The following is a 21,003-nucleotide window of genomic DNA, read 5'->3' on the forward strand; positions in this document are numbered from 1 at the left end:
GAGGTTCATTGCTACCTAGAGAGAGTGGGTGTGCTGCACTTCCTAGAGTACATGGACCTAGATTTGAAGACGAGAATGGTCCAAAATCTTGGTGCCTTTTTCTCAGCATGTAATCCAAATTCCAATTTATTACCATCTGGCTGGCTGGTGCAGGCTCGTTTTGTATTGGAACTTAGCAGGTATTTAACAGGATTTAGGCAATGGCTTTGCTTACATTGAAGTAGAGTTTTCTGTTAATCTTCAGGAGGACTTTCCATTTCTCTCCAAGAACAATTACAAAAGTAATCTCAGTGAGTTTTTCTGCCAGTAAAATATGTATCTCTTGCCTCATTATCAGGCAGATAGGTATAATCCTCCTAACTTTACACATTTATCAAAAAAATATCAACTTGAGAATTAATGTCCGGCTGGTATTAAAATGTGTGGAAAGAATTATCTAGTAGTGAATTTTAGACTGAAGGAATGGTCCACACTGTCATTCAGATGAATGACATCTTCTGTTGAGTGACATCTCTAATGATGGTTGCGCTCCATGTCACCTGTGGTAATCTTCATGCTATTCCCAGAGCATCTCAATATACACTAATTCAAAGTGTCTGATTCACAGCTCATCTGTGTCCAGTCTTTTCCAAAACATTTCCAATGCTGCTTCCATTCAGGGTTCTCCTCTCCCTTCTTGTAGTGCACATGGTGCAGATGGCAGCAGGGATATTAGACCTCTGAATGTCTTCCCTAAGGAATGATTACTATAACTGTATGTAAAGGGAATAGCTTTTAATAAGAGCTCATCATTGCACTTGTATTATTTATAGGTAGATCCGTGTCCTCAAGATCTAGTTCTCATCCTATAAGAAAAGTTAATTAATGTGTTGAAATCTAATAAAAGATTAAGTCAAAGTGATTATGACAATAATAGAACTTACTAGGATAGCAGTTAAGGGTTATATAATTTTTTAATCACAATAAATTGTGAAGTTCATATGGGGGTATTATTACACTTTTTTATAATAACCAGGGCACCAACAGCACCAGAGTTAACATTAAATTATTTTCAGCTACTCTACTTGATAGAAAATTACTTGTGCAGAGGCCAAGATACGGATTTTTCTGGAATATGTGTTACATATCAAGAATGAGGTATTTTCTGTCTGAGAGTGCTTTTAGCCCACACAGACAAATAGAGAGAAAGGAGGAGGATTGAGGAGGTACATGTATCTTTGTAATGTTTCTAATGCCTCAATCCAGTGCACAAGGTTTTTTTTTCCATGATTGCCACTTAAAAATAAGCACAAATCTATACATTGACCTGCCTGCATCTCATATCTGTCAGATAGGTAGTTATCTCAATGCTTTCATTTGTGCTCTGAAGTGGCAGTAAACTAAATGCTGCAGACACAAACAGGAAGACTGGCTTAGGTTCTCATCAAAATTTCCCTCCACAGTACAACTTCCTTGCTTTAGATGCAACATTAATAAGGACAGCCAGCTTAAGTAACAGGCAGTAGGAGCTTGGTAGGTAGATCCTAGCCACAGCCTGAGTATTAAAAGCTTAATAGCAATAGTAGCACAAACCTACTTGTTCTGCTGAAAATTTGCTGTAGCACCCTAGTCTGACTGGTGGGTGGGTGGGGATGGACAGGCACACACATTTGTTTCTTGACCACAGTTAAGACTCATATGTGAAGCTGGCAATGTTCTAGAAAGAAGCACAGCAAGTACTGCCATTATAACTACTACCAGTCTCTGAGCTGTTTTAAAGTAGCTCAGATTTATATACACTTCAGTCAACCAAGTTCTCAATGTAGCCTTGGATACCCTTCATAGTGCCCTTTAGATTTCTCTTGGTCATGCTTGCAGGTTTTTGAGATTTTTTTCAGATTTTTTTCCTTTTTTTTGTGTGTGTGGTTTGCGTTTATTTGGTACTGGTTGGTTTTTTTTCCTTAGCAAAGATTATGTTGAAAATTGCTCTGTTCTGAATGTATTAAAATATAACAAAATAATTTTACATCCTCTTATGCTCTACCAATTCCGAATGTAATGATGGATTTGTTTCTGAGCTTGAGTTTTGCATTGGACTCTTTGTGTGTTCTGACTCACCAGCTGTGTTGCCAGCTGTGTTGTGCATAGCTGTGTTGGTTTCAGATGGAGCTGATACAGAGCTTCCCTCTCCCTGGAGAGGAGAGATGCTGGCTGTGTGCACAGCCAGGCGGGGCTGTACATGTGCAGGTTTGAAGGACTGGGACCTAGTGAGGATTTCAGCACATGTGTGCAGATTTCTGGTGCTTGTCAGTGACAGCTATAGTTAAGGTCTCACAATGGTAGAAATATAATGTGATCTGAAGGAAGGATTACTTGTAGACCTTGACCTCTGGCAGAATTTTTCTGCCTTGATGTGTTTATCATCCCTGCAATTGCTCAAGACCAGTCTAGGTGGGACTTTGAGCAACCTGATGTCATGGAAGGTGTCCCTTTATGGGAATCCAGAGCTTCCCTCTGGATGCCCTGGAAGGCTTGGGACCTGGCAGGGGGTCAGGAACCCCCCGTACAGAGCCTCGAGAGACACTGTCTGTGATCTCTGTCCATGGAAAAGAGTTTTCAGTCTTACAGGATGAATTACAAGCTCTGAGTGTTTGATATAAGTAATAATTAAGTGTGGCACGGGTGCAAAAGTAAAATTTTAGGTTTCTAGATTAGGGGTTCAAAGGGGACAAGATGGAGGAAATTGGGTGTGTCTTGTCCTTTTTCTCCTTCTTCATGCCCTCCATGTTTCACTGTAGTGTTGGCATTTTTCTCTTGGTTTTGGCTGGGGACACACTGTTCAACTGGCACATTATTGTAAATATAGCACACGTAGTTTCTGGTATATAATGTTTGTACCATCCCACTGAGGGGCAGAGCCCCGCACGCTGCCCTGCAGGACAGACCTGCGGCAGGGCAGCAGAACATGTTAGAGATAAGTAAGAATAAACAACCTTGAAAACCAGCACAGACGAATTATGGCTTCTTCTTTGGCAACGGGGCAGAAAGACAGAGACTTTCTACAATCTCAGAATCACCAATACCCACAGATTCCGACATCCCTTCCCATGGCAGTGGGGTTGGAACTAGATAATCATTAAGATTCTATCCAATGCAAATAATTCTATGATTCTGTGAATTGCTGTTAGCTTTTTCTCCTGTGTTAGGACTGCCAAATCTGTACCAAGCATAAAAACCAGCACAGACTCCTGCAATTATTTATGCTGAGCTGAGGCTCAGTATTTCCTTGATAAAATTAGTTTAATAAGCAGAAGGCAACATTTTAGTAGATCAAATGAGGAGAGAACCATGTGTACAGAGTAGCCACCTCCCAGGTATGAGAGGTCTGAAAGGATATGGCTTGCTTCATCCATTAGATATTTATCATCTGTGGGCTAAAATGTGAAATAATTAATAAAAACCAGATCATCAGCTTTTGTAAGTTACTTTGGCTTGATTAGCTGCTGATCATTTATTCCATCTGAAGATGGGAAAATATTTTATCTTCTGAATATCTCTGTGTCAGCTGATGTTTTAGAGTGGTGAAGGAAGCTCTGAGAAGCAAGGATGACTTCAGGTTTTGACATGGTACTTTGGCCGGTTCAAAATTTAGGGGTTTTTCCCTTAAGGAGTATTTCCCACCCTTATACTGGATACCATGGCTGTGTAATCACACTGTCTTCTTTTCAGATTAGCCATCCAGGGAGATGCAGGGAGCTTCCCTGTGGTTTTGGGGATGGTAATGGCTAACTTCTAAAACAGGCCTTTTTATCAGGAGGCGTTGGAAGCTGTGCTGACTGTCAGGAGGAGGAACCTGACTGCAGATAAGCTGTTGGAGAATTTTTACAGCTAGAATAACATTTCCTTGTACTTGGGAGTCTTTGGGAAAGCAGACAGTCCGTACAGTAGCCAGAGTGACACTGCAGCAGGTTTCCTTACATTACTGTATTTCGTTTCAAGGAGGTTTGTTCACTAATGAGCAGTGAAAAGAAGTAAAAATTTGGGTCTGTCAAGCACAGGTATGAACTTTCCTGTTTGGTATAGCAGTTTAAATGTTTTACAGAAGAAAATGTCAAGAGACCTGATTTTTCCCTATATGAATATATTTTGTCAGTCCCTCATTCTTTATCCCTTATAAAAAGTTTAACAAATAAAACCCTGGTAGAAAAACTCTTTCAATTGAGTACATCAGGCTGTGATCAGAAGGCAGATTTATTGATACATGAGAGTAGCAGCTTTATTTTGTTTCCTAATTTCATCCATATGTCAAGTAACTATAAAAGGTGGTTTTATTCTTTAATTAGAGCTTCATCAGAGGCATTTTAATTGCAGCTGTGCTCATGAAGACAGTCGTTTGAAACACTTTTAATCTCGTGAAAGAGAGAACTGCTTGTGTGCATTCATAACTGTAAACCTGCTAACTTTGGTAACTAAAATATAGCACTGGTACCTTGATTCCATAGAGGCTGTGACAGAGCCAGAAGAGCAAAACAAAGATTAAAGTGTGAACGATCTCTGCCAGCTGCAGGAGCTTTAACAGAGCTGTGATGCTCCAGCCCACTAAGACAGAAACCCTGGTATACTAAACAGTTTTCCACCAATTCCTTCAGAGCTCTAAACCTACCTTTCATCTTTTCAATTAGTACAAACCTTAAAAGAATTTCTATTCAACTTTGCAATATGTTGTTGTCTAAATCACAGGTTCCAGAAAATGAAATACAGTCATCCATTGTACAGCTAAATTGTGGAGAAATGGGAGAATTCTCCCTCGAGTTTATCTGATGAAAGGAAGGGTGCTTTTGGGTAGAGGTTACTCAGTATCAAATAGAGCCCAACTCTCATTTTGTATGCGCATTTATCTTCTGCAGTCCTTCTAATTAATGCTGCGGTGCTGTGCTAGGCAAGCAACAGCACAAGAGGTGCAGGTACCTTTTGAAATGCTAATGTTCTGCTGGAATATCCTGGTTGTCTGTCGGCTCTGGAGAAGCTGCAGCAGAGGTCAGCAGCAAAGGGTTTAATAAAACTTCTGCCTCCCAGTGACTTACCTAGTTTCAGCCATACAGAGACAACAGACTTCAGACAGCTGTCTGCTGCTCTGTGTCTTTTCTCCATTCCTTGCCACATGGGCTCAAATCCCCTAAAAACATTAAGTGATACGTTTTGTTCCTCTGCGTAGTCCGAGTGTTTTCAGGATCCTTAATGCATTGTTTCTCTGCAAAATATTATAAACCTTATCAGTGTAAGAGCTTGAAACTTGAAGGAATTATGTTAATATGTTTAAAGTACTCAAGCACATTTCATCAAAAATAAAAATGGTTTGCTCAGTGGCTGCTCTACAGGCAATCAGAGCCTAGGATAAGAAGCATGTTCAATAACTGTACAGAATCAACTTTGCCTTTCAATAATTGTTTTGTAATCAGATGTTCTGGTTTTCTTCTAAAGATTTTTCTTATCAGTAGGTGTTCTTTAAACAAATTTTTATATGACAGTTCGTTTTTCATGGCTGATCATCCTACTTTAGCTAAGTGTAGAGGTGTCTCTTCTGTGGCCACAAAACAGAATATCCATCTTTAAAATGATGGGTATGTGAAAATCAGAAAAGAAAATGCAGGCCCAAACAGGGGAAGCATAATATAGACTTTTGAAAACCTGCTGATATCCTCTTGCTTGCTTGAAACAAGGTGCTCAGTAAGGAGATAAATCTCTTCTCATTGTATTCATGACTCATTGTGTAGAAAGGGCTCTAGAAGATTTCAGCTGCAATCTACTTACTTCAGTTTCTAGCCCTGAAGAAGCAAAGGGTTTCTTCAAGCTCAACCTCCCCCGCAAAGATGTTCTTCCCTGGTTTTGGAAGTATGTAAACAGATGCTAAACTTGGAGCAGGTATTTACTTTGCTTACTCTCACTGGAGTACCTTAATGGAAGCAAGGAAATCCCAGTGAACGTCTTTCACGTGTAACTTCTAACATGTTTGATTGTGCTTGACTTTTAAGTGTTAGTGGTGTGAAAGTTCACAGAAAGGACACCTAGAGTTTTAATACTAGTCATTCAAACTGACTTTTGAAATTTTATAGTTCAGTTTTCAAGCCACACTGTAGACGTTGTTAGTAACTGTCTGATTAGTTGGAACATTATAATATGCATGTTTCTAGCATTTCTGGGAAAGAAGAGGAATTGTTTATCTTGTCTTGGAAAAGTCTGTTGCCTTATAGCAACAACATCTAACTTGGGGGGCACTCCATGAAGCCCTGAACCTGCTGTGCCTTCTAGTGCCATCTTTTTTAGACTAGTTTCTAAATCTGTTTGTGTCATTTGTGACTGCGCTAAGTTTACCACATTTTAGGTCACATCCTTTTGATTCTTCATGCACAGTATAAAATGTTAATAAATAATTTACATTTCTTTAATGTAATGGCTGATGCTTCTCAATTTTTGAGCAAATTCTTCCATCTCTTGCTTTGACATGAAGTGGGAAAACTGTTTTGAGGGTCTTGTCAGCCTCTGTCTTTTCAGTTAGTGAGATACCCTCACCTGTCAGAGGCTGCAGTGATTATCTTCTCCCCCTTTTCCTCTGGCTTGCAGTCATAGAAGACTGGAGTCTGGCACTTCCAGACAAGTAATTATGCTTTGCTAGCATTCAGAATCGTGTGCTTATGGATGACTCGTGTTGAGCCACTGGAGTGTTTTTTGCCCCTGCATTAACGTGCATCCTTGAGCCATGCTGCCCTATGCAAGGATGAAAACTCACGGCTCAGCTCCCCTTTTTAAATTCCTTTTGCCAGGGATCCAACAGCAAGGCTTGAGCCTCTACAATGCTGAGTTGTGCTGAATAGCTTCAGCTTTAATTTGCTCTAATATCATATATTGCTGTCAGCTATCCTTTCTTTTCCTTTATTTTAAGAAATACTTCAGTCTATGAGTAATAGAAACATAACCACAGGTACTTAGCAGCATTCCCTGAGAGTTGCTTGTTCTGAGCCTACTGAGTTTTTCATTAAGTACATGTACTTACCTGAACACAGGAGGATGTTCAGCACCATGGCAAACAAGTGAGTAGTTCTTAAAACTCATAGCATGACTTATTTTTATACTGTATGAATTGCAACTGGAGAAAAGCTTCATATATTGACTATTAAAAAGAAAAATGCAACAGTTGTAGCTATCATTAACTCTCATCTTTGTCACTGAGGGTCAAGGTTTTGAGGCAGGGTGTAAGCTTCTTTGGATTTGTAATGATAATGGGAGAAAGTTGTCTCTCCCCTGTGGAAGATGTCCCCCTGATGTGTGCTTTACATAGCAGTTTGAGCTGAACGTAATATGTTCTTCAATTTATTTTAGATACTTTTTTATTATTTGCAAGGTGACACTGCATACAAACAAGCATAAATGAATGCATTGTTGCCTTCATATTTTCACACACTTTCATCTTTTTCTTTAAATCATAGGGTTTGCAAATGGAATAATACTTATATGCTCTTTAACACTAAGCTCTTTAAAAAGTCAGGAAAAAAGAGGTTGTTTTTCAAGGTTGCCTAATATTCCAAGTACTTTTAACCACATAACTACCTGACTCTAGTATGCAGATATGCTAACAGTCTGTGCAAAGAGTTTAGGTTATCTGTGTATAGCTGATATATGCATATACTTGCTTTCTTTGTTAAATTGGTGTTTACGGTGCTGGTGTTGTATCTCTTCCCTTTGTTATTTTTATTCCTTAAGTTTTATTAAATCACATGTGGATTTATGGTAGTGTGCTGTTTGGGAATTGTTTTGTGTAAGCAATTGCATAATGAACATTAGGGTTTATTAAGGCCTTTGAAGAAGGCGTGGGAAATGGTTGGGGTTTTTTTGGTTTGGTTTTTTTTTTTTTTTGGTTGGTTGGGTTTTTTTATGTTGTTTTTTCTCTCCAAATTCATATAGAACTAATACTCACTGTCAGTGCCATCCTACTACAAACATTGTATAGTGATAAGGGAGGTTCTGGGGATCTGGGGATCAAAACAGCAGTGATGGGAACCATGGAGTCAGAAAAAGTAAGCTTACTGTCTTCAAGAGAGTCTTGTTTGGGAAATAGTGGATGGACAAGCTAAGGACTGGGGTTTAACTGGTTTTTAAAGCCTCATAATAATAATAATAAGTTATGGAATAATTTGTGGCATCTGTTCAAGATTGATCAAACCAAAATTTTTTTCTATGGTCAGTTTGAATTCATTAATTGTATTGGTATTTTAGTGTTGGGCTCCTGAGCTGCAGGTGTGACCCTTTTTTTGTGGTAACCTTGCAGGCAATGCATGAAGATATTTATAGATTGAATAGACATTAACTCTGAATATATCACTCTATCTGACATTTCTCCTTTACCCAGGAACTCACCTCTGTGCAGCTACTTGGGGCATCCAAATATGCTGCTCTGAGACAATATATAAAAGGCACCTGCTTGTGCTGTACATGTCTCTGAGCATTAAAAAGGCATTTTGATCTTCACAGTAGAGAACAGTATACTTTTGACAGATTAAAACAGACTTAACACCATTCTGATGAGAACAGCCCTCACTTATTCTTCCTGTCAAGACATCAGGAGGGCAAGCAGAAAGTGCGCCTTAACAGTTAGCAAATATAGATTTGAGAACATTACCTTTTGTTTGTTGGGTTGGTGTTTTTTGTTAAACTGTGATTGTAATGCTTATCCTGAAGTAGTGCTAGAGAGTTTTATCTTTTGTATTCCCAAATACTAGATGCTTACAAAAGTCAGAGCTGACTTTGCTTCATGTTCAGTCTGCAGCATTTTATCCTCACCGATTTTTATTCCACAGGGATGTAGCTTGTCTGTGCCCATTAGTCCAGGGTAAAAGACACCCGTTTTCAAATTTATTTCTAGTAGTGAAGAAAAAACAAAGGGAATCCACTCTGTGCCCTCAGATGATACAGCTGGGGGACACACAGTTTTTCTGCATGGGATTATTTTCTGTGCTGTAGCTGAAGGAATTAAAGGGTGTACAGATACTGCCTTTAAATGCTCATGTCTCTGATGTTAACATTTGTTTAAAAAAGGTTAATTGCATGCAATTATGTGCTAAAGGAGCTGCATCACAAGAAAAGTCAATAGTACTAGGAAACTGTAACTTTGAATTAATGATAGAGCTGAGCAGTTATGCCCAAGCATTTTATTTAAGAAGGCAGCATGGGTTTTTTATCATAAACTGCTGCAATATGATGGTTTTGTGTGGGTTTTTGTGTTTTTTTTTCCTTTTTCATAACTGTGTGAAAACACATATTTAACACTTCACACTGAATTCTTAAAGTGAGCAAATAAAGAAGCAAATATTCTGATGTTTTAAATTTAACACTAGTGTTAAATGTGTTAAATGTTAGTGTTCATTAGTGCTGAATATTTAAAAACAGTATTGCTGTGTCTATTAGATGTATTACTTGAAGGAAAAAGGCACAGTTGTGCTTGTTTAGCATCAGAACCTCAGAGTATAATAGCTTCTATTTATTTTGTAATCTGTCTATGATAAGAATCAATTGCTGCTTTATGGTACTGGTGACAAAATTTATTGGGGTAAATGGAAAATATCCGTCAAACTTGATGGAATCTCTTTTTTTTCCCCCCTTCCTTTCCAGGCCAGGGTCCTAGGAGTTCATAAAACTGTTCAGTCAACATTCAGCCTTTATCCAATTTGTATAAATCATCTAGCTGGTATCCATCTCCAAACTGCTGATAAATAGCAATTTTTCCTTCCTAAGCTAGCTAAACTTTTAAAAGTTTCATATGGAAATGATGGGGGTTTTATGTAAAAAAAAAAAATAGATAAAAGATAAGCAGTCTGGTATGGAAGTGCCTTTGAATCCTTATCTGAAAGTAATCTTGGCCCTTGTGACTCCATACTCATTTTAGATGGATGCAGTATAATTTTAGAATACCCTGATGAGGAAGAAAAAGGCAACTCCAAACAACAACAGAAAACACACACTCAAATCCAAACAAAATACAAAATAAACCCCTAAACTCCCAGAAAAAACAAAAGATTGAAAAGAGTAAGAAAAACTCCAGTGGGCCCAAACCTCTGATGATTTTTTTGTTGCCCAGTGCCTGGTATTTTGCTTCTTGACAGCTCTAGAAATGACTTGGTAGATTAGGCTGATCTCGCATGAATTTTATACTTTCAATCCCATTAGATTAAGAATTTGGCCCACTCCTGATAAATGTCAATATAAAGCAGCAGAAAAATCAAGCCAGCTGAGCTGGTCATGACCTTATATGCATAATGATAATTAATAGCTAATGAGACTGATAAAATATGATTCTGAAATGCAGTAGACTGCATCATCAGGACTGTTTAGAAATTAAAATTTTAAAATGCGCTAGGAATTAAAGACATATTTTGCCATCATGGGCAAAAAGTTAAACTCCTCCACAAAACGATGTGTGTCAGATATGTCACTGAAATATGTCATCTTCAATACAGTTATGCATCAGAATAAGAATTATTCATTAATTTCGTTCAGAGGGCAGGAAAACATGGGTTAGACTAATATAATACCTGGTTTTAATCTGTACTTTAAATAAGGGCAGCTGTTTTAACTTTTATGGAGAGGCTTTTCTTGTTACTTTTCTCCTGACATAATTTCTTCCACTGAAGTAGAAGCAAGCTTGATGTGTGATTCTCCCAAGCCTGCACCAGAGTCTTTATTCCGAAGTAAATACAAAACTATATGAAAGCAAACAAGTGAAACCCAATTATTACAAAATATTCCCGAGTTACTTTAGTATGAAGTTTTTTCCCATATACCTCTCTCTCAACTATTTCCCCTATTTCTATATCAGAGCTAATCTCTGAGGTTAATCAATGAAGAATTCTTCACACAATGAACTTTGCTCACTTGAGTTGGTTAAAAAGAGCCTTGACTCAAATCTGCTCACCTGGATCAAGCAATTTGTTCCACAAAATTCAAAAAGGACTGTGTCAAATGCAGCCTTTGACTCTATACTGGATGTTGCCATAGTTTTGTGTCATAGTTGAGACAGAGACAATACAAAGCAACACGCTCCATGTTCAGAAGGCTTCAAACCTGTTTTTATTATAGCATATATGTTTTTTTTTTACATTCTTACGAAACTTATAAGTTTGCACTTTACTCATTGGTCACAAGAAACAAGGAAAGTGCTTATTGGAATAGGCAGTTGCAGGTTTCTCTTATTTATCCTTCTTTCTTTCTTGGTTTCTATGTCAACGACCTTGATAGAGAATTCTTTCAGGGGTAGACATGAATCCTCTTATCAAACTTCTCTCTGGTTCACAAAAGTTCCTGTAAAACCTCTTCCACACTTTTGCTGGTTTGCGTAGTCAATGAGCTACAAAGAGCAGCCATCCTCCCTCAGTGGAGTTGAGGTTTACTAATTTGTTTTTAATTCATCAGGCATGACTTTCTGAACTTTCCTTGTTTCTGATGTTTCTAAAAGGGAAGGAGAAAAGAAGGACTTCTCTTCATGATCATTAACGGGAGGCTTAGACATCTTGAAATTTTGAAGTTCTCAGCCACAATTCCTTATTCTCTTTAGTCACTTCTGGTTTTGTGGTTGCTCCAAGTGAGTGATTTAGAGAGGATATGTTGAAAATGGACATAGAGCTTCCTGGCAGAGGAGATGTGTTCAGGAAGCACAGCCAGGAGCCCCAGCAGACCCCATGGAAAGTGCATCTGAATATGCCTGTTCCTTCTGCTTGGAAATGTTCAAACTTGCTTTTGATTGGAAATTGTTTTACTTTGGATGAGAACAAAAGCTGTGAATAAACACTTAATTCTTAGAAGACTTTTTTTTTTTTCTTTTTTTTTGTTAATTCTTCTCCCACTTGCATCTCTTGAAACATTCAGGAGAAAGAGTTGATTATTTAAAAGCACTGCATTTTGTAGCTGCTGTAGAGAGGAAAAAAAAAAAGAAAAGAAAGACATTTTAGGATTTATATACAGCATTTCAGTAAGATAAACAGCTTTTTCATCACAGTAGATGTCTATGTCATACCAAGCTGGCATTCCATGACAATTGCTGCTGTTCTCCTTGCCCAACCTGCTGGAACACCTCCAGGGCTTCCATTCAGGGCCACCACTGAAATGCCTGGAGTGAGTTTACTTTTAATGGCTCTGTTTCAATCAGGAAGAAATAATTATAAAATAACAAATTGAAAGAGAATACCTGCAGGTTTTTAGGCTTGTTTTATTCAGTAAATATTTCATTAGGGAACTCATGGAAAGGTAAAAAAACAACTATTTACATTTTAACTTTTGAAAATGTGGTAATTTTTGTACATTGGAAAGGTCAGTCTGTACAATGAAGGAGCAAACCTAATTTTCTGTTTAGTTTTGAACCATACTGATGGAGGCGTATGAAACAGAGCACTGAAGCATTTGCATTTCTCCTAATTGATTCCTGTGTCCTCAGTCAAATCCAGTGCAGCAGGGACTGCCCTTCTCACTGAAGTGAGTGTTGGACCATCACTTCTGAAGGGATTCTTTTTAGAACATATCCTTTTATAACAACCTTAGTAATGGTGGAGAGCAGGGAATTTGAAGTTCCTTAGTTGCACATGACCTAACTCACAGCTTCTACTGGAGCAGCTTTCAGTTTTCAATCAAAATGGTCGCCTGTGACCACATGTCTCTTTTGAAATCATTGCATGGATGCAGAACATGAGATTTTTATAAGTGTTATTGATATGAGGAGTTTCTAGACCCTGCAGCATTGTTCTGAAATCATGTGGCAGAAAAAATATGTCCCAATATACTCTGCTCAATTCCTTGTAGCACAGTTTAAGCTGTAAACTACTTTGCTGATGAACTGTAAAGTATGGTAGCCGTGGAGTTAACTAAAATCACAGCTTTACTTTCAAAACTCAGTGCAGCCTTATCTGTTGAAACAGTGGAAACGCCCTCTCACCTGCCAGCTGCTTCTTAAATCTCAAGAAATTGTGCAAGATGGAAAGCTGTGTTGAGTGTTTTGGGTGGCATTGGGGACTTTTTCAAAAGATATTCTTACACTGTTCTTTCTATAGTAAAGGGGAAGTTTCATTAGGAATTTAACATGAATTTATGCAATAAATACTTTTAAGCACTCTGCAATTAAAAAGCTATATGTGGCAAGAAAAGATAAATATCACAAAATTATTTCCATGTGCTTTGCAGCAATATTACTGTACAAATGATGGTTAGGAGTTGAAATTAAGTTCATATGAGTTAAAAATCACTGAGCATTTGGCTTCCATATTTTGGGTGTATTTTTAATAATTGAGAAGAGTAGAAATGAGATGACATCACTAACAACTAAAATACAAACCCTTGAAACATTTATGGCATACCAGCTGTCCAAGAAGCATCATCATCTTCTGACAAATGATATCCTCTGAGGCTTAATGTACAGCACTCAGATATGCTATTTCAAACACTTTGCTGACTGAAATGATCATTTGAAAGATATTTGAAAGTTGTCTTTCTAGGACCAGGCAAATACGAGTCTTACTGACCCGGAGAGATATATAAGCATCTAAGCAATGTGCAGCTCCCTCAGCAAAGGGACAGTAGATTTACCAGTTTTAAATTCTGTTTGTTACTGTTTTCTGTATCTCCTCACGTCAACTTGTTTAAACATGCCTTTAAGGAACACATATTTTTTTAAGAAGATAAATGCTTGTAGCCCATAGTACTCTTGAGAAAATAAATATTAAATATAGTAAGATGGATTAATTTTTCATTTCACTGCTCATTGCTTTCCTTTCAGCTTCTTACCTGATTACATCAGTGGTGATTTTGATTCCATTCAGCCTGAAGTCAAAGAGTACTACAAGGTCAAGGTAAATTAAATCCCTTTGGGTTTTTCTGTGATAGAGCGTTGTAAGATCCAAGCCATTAGTGCTCCAGTTGGTCACGAAGTGATTCTGGCTTCATTGCTTCCTTTGTGGCTTCAGTTGTAAACACTTGAGAAACTCAGAAGTTGTGTTTGTGGTACTGTACTAAAATAAACACAGGAGGTGCAATACTGCCCAAATCCCGGGTGAGTTTTCATAGTATCAGGTGATAAAATAGATCAAATGGTGGTAAAGATTACAGCATCTAGAAACTAGGATAAAGCTTCCTGAAAAAATCTGTGACTTCTTTTTCATGGTGAGATACCAAGAAATAAAGATTAATTTACTGTGATTTCCACTTGGTGGGTATCCACATACTTTCTAGAGAAAGTTTCTCGGTGTGCTATTTGTAGGATATGACTTTACCTTTTTAGAGGAAAACTGCAAATGGAGAAATCTGTTTCTTTCCTCACCCACTGAAGCACTGAATTGCAGTCAACTACTTCTGCTACAGTGGTGGAGTGCCCTCCCTAATGAGTTATTGGATAAATTCCTACCTGTGGTAATTTATTTCCAGTGAGCAGCATAAAGGTAAATTCATTTTTCTCAGGTCTTAGGGCTCAAAGTTCTGCCTTTACCTGACTCTTTGGTATTCAACACTCCACATGCCTACTTATTTAGGCTTTTGTGATGAGCACAGTTCTTCACCCTTGCATCTTGGACACAGGCAAATTCAGAGTTTGCCTTGACAGGCCAGCTTACCTTTGGAGCAGGCTGCACTTGCAGGAGAAGTGTTTGATCCTTCTGAAGTAGTTGACTTAGTCTGCTGATTCATGTATAAGAATGAAATTTGCCTAGAATCTTCCCTGATGGACTTGGGATCAAATGGTTAGAACAAAAAGTTTCAAACTGTGAGGGGAGGGCTGAAGGAGTGTGTAGAGCAGGGTTATAGTCTCTCTCTGGGCACTGTGGGGTTAAATTTCCATATTCTACTCCATTTTTTAGGATGGAGAAATGTTGATGGCTGTTCACCTCTAGGAGAACCTTAGGAATGGTTAGGAATCTAAATTAAAGCTTGGGAAGTGAAAATAAGATAAAAAGTTTTGGGTTAATACTATTCACTACAGACTGAAAACTCATGATCTGTGAATAAATTAATTCAAGAAGTATTTGGACAACTCACTTGGGTACATGGTGTGACTCTTGGGGATGATGCTGTGCAGGGCTGGGAGTTGGACTCACTGATCCTTGTGGATCCCTTCCAGCTCAGCTGCTTCTGTGAGTCTGTAAAAGGAGAAACTACAAAATGCACTACTCTGTTTGATATGGACATGGGCAAGCCCCAGTATCACCACAGGCTGGGGGATGAACAGATCAAGAGCAGCCTTGGGAAGAAGGACCTGGGGGTGCTGCTGGATGAGAGGTTGGTCATGACCCAGCCATGTGCACTCACAGCCCAGAGAGACAAACGTGTCCTGGGCTGCCTCCAAAGCAGGATGGCCAGAAGGGTGAGGGGAGGGTTTCTTTTCCTCTACTCCTCCCTAGTGAGACCCCACCTGCAGGGCTGCACACAGCTCTGGGGTCCCAGCATAGGAAGGACATGAACCTGTTAGAGTGAGTCCAGAGGAGGACACCACAATGATTAGTAGGGTGAAGGGATCAGGAGATGAGGAAAGGCTGAGAGAATTGGGATGGTTGAGACTGGAAAATAGAAGGCTTCAGAGTGACCTAATTGCACCTTTCATACCTGAAGGGAGCATAAAAGAAAGATGGAGACTTTTTAGAAGAGTATATAGTGACGGGACTAGTGGGAATGGCTTCAAATTGATAGTAGGTTTAGATTAATATTAGGAAGAATTTCTTTATTGTGAGGGTGATAAGACACTGGAAGAGGATGCCCAGAGAAGCTGTGGTTGCCCCACCCTTGGCAGCATTCAAGGCCAGGTTGGATGGGACTCTGAGCAAGCTGGTCTAGTGGAAGGTGTCCCTACCCATGGAGGAGGGGTGAAACTTGATGTTCTTTAGCGTTTCTTCCAACCTGAACCATTCTATGATTCTGCAGTTAATGCTTATATGGAACACCATGCTGGTAGATAGGTAAGTCCTACCAAAGAATGCAAGTTAAGGATAATTCAACAGAGAGGGGAGATGGAAGAATGCAGTAGTTATTACCCTTTTTCAGGGGGATTACTTTTCTGGCCATAGCATCTTTTTTGTCAGCTTAGTTGCATCTTACTGGTGATGCACAGTTTACATCTTCTCTATGAACACATAGTGAATTGTTCTGCTTCATGCAGAGTTAATCCATCTGTGCAAGGACTAAGCTGATAGGCTGTAAAGGAAGGAGTAATTAATCAGGATTTTAAAGGTGCAATGAACAGCATCATCTAGACTACAGAATCCTTGCCTGAGCTCTTCATACAAGGCTGAGAAAAATGCAGATAGACTTTAGAATTTTAAGTTTGGGTGTACATGGTAGGAAAAATAATTTTTGCATTTTTAAATTAACTTCCCATAGTCAGAAAACTAGAATGGTAAGTATGGGCGAGTCTCTAAGGAGATCTTGAGCAAAAAATGTAATAAAATACAGAAACTGGAGAGAGGTGTATATTTCTTCTCTTTAAAAGCATCTTGTTCATTAAAGCACCCTCTGTTGTCCAGACAATTTCCAAAGTCACTGTCTTTTGGAAGTGCTCTATGTGTTCATGACCCAAAATATTTTAGGGCTACTTAAAACAGGCTGTGGGAGAACTTCAGGTGAGTAGATCAGTGTAGCACCATTGACTTTAGGGAAGCATTACGTTGTCAATTAGGGTTGTTTCCCATACCATCCTTCCTTTCCAAGGTGCAGATTACACCCGGAGAAAAGGTAAGCTTCTATCATTAGATAACATTACTGTATTGCTTTAAGTATTCTCTTTTATCAGTTGTTTTTTATCATTTTATAAAAGCTACCTATATTGGCAGAAATTAATGCATTGTGACATTTTCTACCTATCTGAAGATATTGTGCCGCGGCTTCAGAATTGTTACTTTTTCATAGTAAAGCTTATGGATGTTAATTACTGAGCTATAAAACATCATCATATGCAATTGTTTGTGTCAAAGACAGCCCAGTGTAGTGCTAGGTAAGTAGTGGGGTGTAAAACTCAGTGCATTAAACTAATTGTTATGGAAGGCCTTGTCTATAGCAGTTGTGTCATCATCACAGCCTAGCAACAGCCTGACTCTTCATCACACCAGCTTCATGCTAGGATGTTGCTCCTGGACTCAGAAGGTTTTCTACCTCATTTAAGTGATGAAAGCAAGGAAATTTTTGTCACTACAAGAGATTCCCGAAGCCAAGGGGTTTTACTGAATGGGCTATATTTAAGACAGTTGCTCTGGTGTTTTTATTTGAGCAGGGATTACAAACCAAGTGTTTCCATTTTCCCATTAGGAGGGTAATCACTATTGTATTGGGGACCCTTCTTAAATAAAGTTAATAATCATGAAGCAGATAAATCCATTTTATCTCTGTTAGGTGTAGTATGCCACAGTGAAGAGATCTAAAGGCAAAAGTTCTGGTTTGGAAAGTAACTGTGTAACAGACTTCTGAGTGGGATGTGTAAGTCAGGAGTTAGGCATTCCTTTTGGGAGAGAATAAGTAAGCATGTCAGAGGTTATTCAGCTTTACTTTTTATTTTCGGTGGTCATGGTTTTGCTTCAGTGGCTTGTCAAGGATGTACTTGTAGTCTTCTATTAAAATTTATTAAAATATTAGAGATTATTTCCTCCATTTCTTAGAGTTAAATAATGTTAAAACTGGATAAAACTGCACCACAACTCAAAACGAAATGTCATCTTTAAAATTTCTTTTTAAAATCATATTGCACTATTAATGAAGGATAAAGAATAGCAATTTAGTATTCTTTATTCTGTGTGCTTTCTGTCATTGTTAAAATAGAAATTGAGAAGAGGTTTTGTGCCTGCATGATAAATATGCATGTTCATGTGATCCTATAATAGATGCACTGGCATTCTTTCTCTGTACAGTATGAAGTACATTGGAAATGACACTGCACAAAGCAGGGAGGATTTGTGGTGATATTTCTGTCACTGGAGTTTCATCCTTTTCTTGCTTTAGCTGAGTATTTCTATTATTGAAACCTTTTAAACACTGCTTTGAACTTAAAGCAGCCATTTGTATTGTTATGCCTCAAACAAGGTTCTGTTTCTGAAGTCCTAAGTCCAAAGACATTATCTAAAATTATACCAAATCTGTTCTTAAGCCTAGAAGCAGAAGGTTGAATCCAGTGTTCTTTGAAATCCAGGTTATGCTATTTATTAAAAATCTGGTTTGGCTTTCCCACCAAGCAAACTTCATGTGCCTTGAAAGGCTGCTGCAGACTTAGTAGTCTCTACTTCAGATCTCTAATTAAATGCTGTGAACTTATTTACAAATCCACTTATTTTCCTATTATTTTTTGGTTTTAAGTCCTGTAGAGCTGCTTATTTTTGCAGGCAGTTCTGCAGCTGTAGCACTTTCCTATTTTCATTTCCAGGGCTAACGGTTATCAGAGCTGTGAAAAGGTTTAATAGGTCGGGGGTGGGTATTGTATTTTTGTTCTATGATGATGCACCTATAATTAGATTTACAAAATGTATTGGTAACACTGATGTAATGCTTTTATGTCTCTCTAACTTCTGCACTTTCTGGAGAAACTGCACATTTTAGGCCATGTTCCCTGCTTGCTTTCCAAGGCCAAACATTTAAATAATTTTATGAAATCACAGTGTTAATTGATTTGCCTGAGTTATATTACTATAATTTAAAACAAAGAAAACTATTAAGTTTTTATGTGCCTATTTTAATTTATCTTTTATCCCTGAATGTTACATTTTTTCCCTAGAACTAATTTTTAATACAGGATGAGACTTCAGATATTAAAATGCTTGACTCATTTACAGCATTCTTGTTAGACTGAACAATTATTTAAGAAAAACATGGTTTATTTTAGGGCCTGGTTCCTTTGTGAATTGTTTCAAGGTTTCAGAAGGAACTCTAAAATTTGTGCAAGTGGATCTGGAACAATTCACTCTTGCTGTTGGACTGGCTACTTCTGCTTGACATTCACCACTTAAGCTTCCAAGCAATCCCTTGGTTAATATGTTCTACTGATGGAATCTTCGACAAGCATAAAAAGTGCTCTGACTTCCTCAGCTCTGCTTCTGATGTGTTGAGGATGCCTAGTGCCACCTGAACTTAGATCCAAGTTGTAGGTTTTTTCTACTGATGTACATTTATTGAAAGAGCCTTAGTATCATAATATTGATAGATGTTCATAAATTCAAAACGATTTATATATCTGATATGGTCCTGCTATTAATTGTACAAACTATATATTACTGTATATGCAATTTAGGATTTTAGATTGGAAGCTTTCTGGATGTCTTAGTCATGTAATTATTCAACAGGAGTTTTCACGAATGGTTCCATTCTTGAATAGTATGTCAGAGGTCTTGTCAAGATTGTGTTTTCAAGTGACTTGTCTAGGTGAATCTGGTTATGTGGATTTCTTATTCATACTAAATGAAAGTAACAATATCTCAATGTTTAAGATATCTCATACATTTGTAAGAGATTCTGTGCTTGATGACACTTTTGTAAAGGTGAACATGACAGTTTCACTAGGTCAGATCAAAAGTTCATTCAGCTGGGCCAGAACAGAATACTGTTGAAAGCAAAAGTATGCACAGTGGGGCTTCTTTGATACAGTTTTTCATCACACTCTAATAGATTGCTTAAAGATTTCCTAAGTTTTTGTATTTAATAGCTTCATAGATTGATTTAATTTTCCCCAAAACTGGAATGATTGTGCCTAGTGACTAGCATTCCCATAGGTACGTAGGGGTGTGTGCACAACTAAGTGAAATAGGGCATATGCCATCAAATTTACAGCCTAAAATTAAGTACAGCCAGTACAGATGTTTTATGTCCCGCTGAGTTAATATATGTAAAATGTCTGGAAAGTCTAATTGAAAAGAATTTTTCTTAAAACAAAGGATATCAGGACTCTGAGCTTGCACTGTTCTTTATGTGCCTTTAAAAAGTGATCTCCAAAAAATGTTTGTCCGGTTCTAGATCACTCTTTATACTTTCACTAAGGTAGCAACTTACAAAATCTGTTTAAATGCAGATGTGTTTTGGGAGGGGGGGGGGGAAGTCAAAACAAATTAAATTATGCAGGCCTGCATCTTTCTAAGTAATGTGTGTTCTTTCTGAGTTGCACATCACTCCTTTTGAACCTTGAAGAAACAGCTAAGTCCTACTTCTGTTGTAAGGTTGATGTAATATCAGTGAGATTCTTAAAGTTTTGAGGTCATTGAGAGCTACTATATATGTTTATTAGAGTCTGAGTCAGTCCCTAATTTACCCAGGAGATTTGAGAATTTAATTTGGCCAAGTTCTCATTCCTTAAAAAAAAAGTGTTACTCTATTTTCCTTTGCAGTATTTTGCAGCTTGTAATTTAGCTTTTGGAGACAGTATATAGAAATTAAGAGATCAAACTTTTATTAGACATGGTTTGCCTTTCTTTTACTTAGGTTTGAAATGCCAATTTCCACATTACAAGTTGCTTGCTTTCTTTTTGCAAATGCTTTAGCTGAAGCTCAACTGCTTGACAGTAGAATATGGAAGAAAACAGTGCACCATATAGCAAAAATGATGGTGGTGGTATTTTAGTCTTGCATCCAATTTCAGTTTAATATTATGTTGCAGTATAAGATTTATTTCTCCCTTCCATTGGTTATGGCCCGAGGAAGGGAAAGGGTAGAATCTATATTGCATTAGACATTTGAGTTACTTTCAAGAGTTTTAAAAAATTTAATCTGGTGTTAATCTCTGAAAGAAGTCATTACTCTGATCTGTCAGCCTGTGATGGAGAAAATAACAGAAAAGTTTAAAAAATAGAAATGCATTGAATTAACTTCATTTCCAGTGCAAGGAATAAAAAAGGTATTTTAAACAATGACAGCTTAATCTGGAGAAGGAAATTGAACAGTTATTTTGTGATTAAGCCTCTTCACACAAAAGAGACAACTTTGATATGGTACTAGAGGCTGAAGACTCAGATTATAGGTCATTTTAGATGTAAATGGGATTTA

At 37.8% G+C, this 21,003-nt stretch overlaps 1 protein-coding gene across 6 annotated transcripts in view; it reads left to right on the forward strand.

Annotated features, from left to right (window-relative positions):
• The window catches only part of TPK1 (thiamin pyrophosphokinase 1), a 292,817-nt gene that overhangs the window by 128,120 nt on the left and 143,694 nt on the right, over positions 1–21,003 (forward strand). For all 6 annotated transcript variants that reach the window (XR_012054636.1, XM_032746808.3, XM_030265289.4 and 3 more), the window contains one exon: positions 13,790–13,862. Coding sequence is in view for 5 of the 6 variants with exons in the window: in XM_032746808.3 (XP_032602699.3) it covers positions 13,790–13,862 (73 nt within the window). In the remaining variant the exon portion in view is untranslated. The remainder of the gene's footprint in view (positions 1–13,789; positions 13,863–21,003) is intronic.

Source organism: Taeniopygia guttata, chromosome 2, assembly GCF_048771995.1.
Source record: "Taeniopygia guttata chromosome 2, bTaeGut7.mat, whole genome shotgun sequence".
Taxonomy (NCBI): Eukaryota; Metazoa; Chordata; class Aves; order Passeriformes; family Estrildidae; genus Taeniopygia; species Taeniopygia guttata.